Raw genomic sequence first — 1281 nt, 5'->3', positions numbered from 1 at the left:
AGATTTATATCTTTATATATATATATATATATATATATATATATATATAATGAAGTAATTAATGGATATATTTAGCCATTAAGCCTTTATTTTGTAATTAATGGATGTGAAATTTGAAGCATGGAGACAAGTGATACATATACAATGTACATGTAGAGCATGAACTTTCCTAATTTATGCTTGATAGATACAACATGCCTAATGATAACAATATGTGTTTCTCATGATGAGCTTGATCGAAAAACACATCTGCAACTCCCTCTATGGCAAGTAAAAATGGCTTTGAGCTTTTGAGAGTGCATTGGTAACATCATGCATGGTTGGCCGAAAGTTAGGATTGACCTTGAGGCATGAAAATGCTTGCATCACTACAGACACCACTTCCTTTTCAATCCATTGAGCTGCTGGAGGGGGCGGACGTGGATCTAACAAATTCTTCAGCTCTATCTCTTGTTGATCAGTGGATGATTGCAGAGTGGATATAAGCTCATCTGGATGCTTTCCCATTACCATTTCGAGAGCTAGAACACCAAAGCTATAGACATCACATTTTTCAGCCATCCTCGTTGTATAAGCTAGCTCTGCAGCCCACAAGATAAGAAAATCTGTAATCTTAATTGCTGAATCATGAATTTCTTCCAAGTGAAACAGGAAAAGAATAAACGAGGACTACGGTGTGCGAAAATCTTACCTGGAGCAATGTATCCGCATGTGCCGGCAACTGCTGTCCAGTTTGAGGAATTAGGCTTCAGAAACCTGGCTGTGCCGAAATCGGAGAGGTAGGCTTTGAATTCATTGTCCAATAGAACATTTTTGCTTGATATATCTCGATGAATGATTGGAGGTCTGCAGTCATGATGCAAGTAGGATAAAGCATTTGCTATGCTTCTCACAATTTCCACCCGCTTGCTCCAGTCTAACTCCTCAGCTCGTATGTCATTGCTTAGGGCATCCCTTAAGTTTCCCCCGTCAATGTAGTCGTAAACAAGGAACTTGTTTGGTCCATGAGAACAAAATCCATAAAATTTCACTATGTCCCTGTGCCTGATTTCTGCCAGCACTTGAATCTCATTCCTAAAACTTTCCTCTGTGACCTCCTCATCATCCAGGGACCAAATTTTCTTTACAGCAAGTGCTTGTCCTGATGGCAATTCTGCTTTGTAAACTCTTCCAGTTCCACCCATCCCTATACAATACTCATCATCAAAATCATTGGTAGCTCCAATGATGTCTTCGTATGCAATCTTCCCATCATAATTCAATAATGAAAATACATTCCTG

General features: G+C 39.0%; 2 protein-coding genes across 3 annotated transcripts in view; one reads left to right on the top strand and one right to left on the bottom strand.

Moving 5' to 3' along the window:
* The window catches only part of LOC105108407 (mannan endo-1,4-beta-mannosidase 5-like), a 30080-nt gene that overhangs the window by 1788 nt on the left and 27011 nt on the right, over positions 1-1281 (top strand). The gene's annotated exons all lie outside the window — the stretch shown is intronic.
* LOC105108448 (probable LRR receptor-like serine/threonine-protein kinase At4g08850) overlaps positions 105-1281 on the bottom strand; it is a 3274-nt gene continuing 2097 nt past the window's right edge. The window contains exons 2-3 of the mRNA XM_011002768.1: positions 692-1278; positions 105-581 (exon numbers count right to left, since the gene is read on the bottom strand). Coding sequence (XP_011001070.1) covers positions 262-581; positions 692-1278 — 907 coding nt within the window. The 3' untranslated portion in view covers positions 105-261. The remainder of the gene's footprint in view (positions 582-691; positions 1279-1281) is intronic.

Source organism: Populus euphratica, unplaced genomic scaffold, assembly GCF_000495115.2.
Source record: "Populus euphratica unplaced genomic scaffold, PopEup_1.0 scaffold187.1, whole genome shotgun sequence".
NCBI lineage: Eukaryota > Viridiplantae > Streptophyta > Magnoliopsida > Malpighiales > Salicaceae > Populus > Populus euphratica.
The sequence above is the reverse complement of the archived record's forward strand: the minus strand, read 5'-3'. Positions and strand labels throughout refer to the sequence as shown.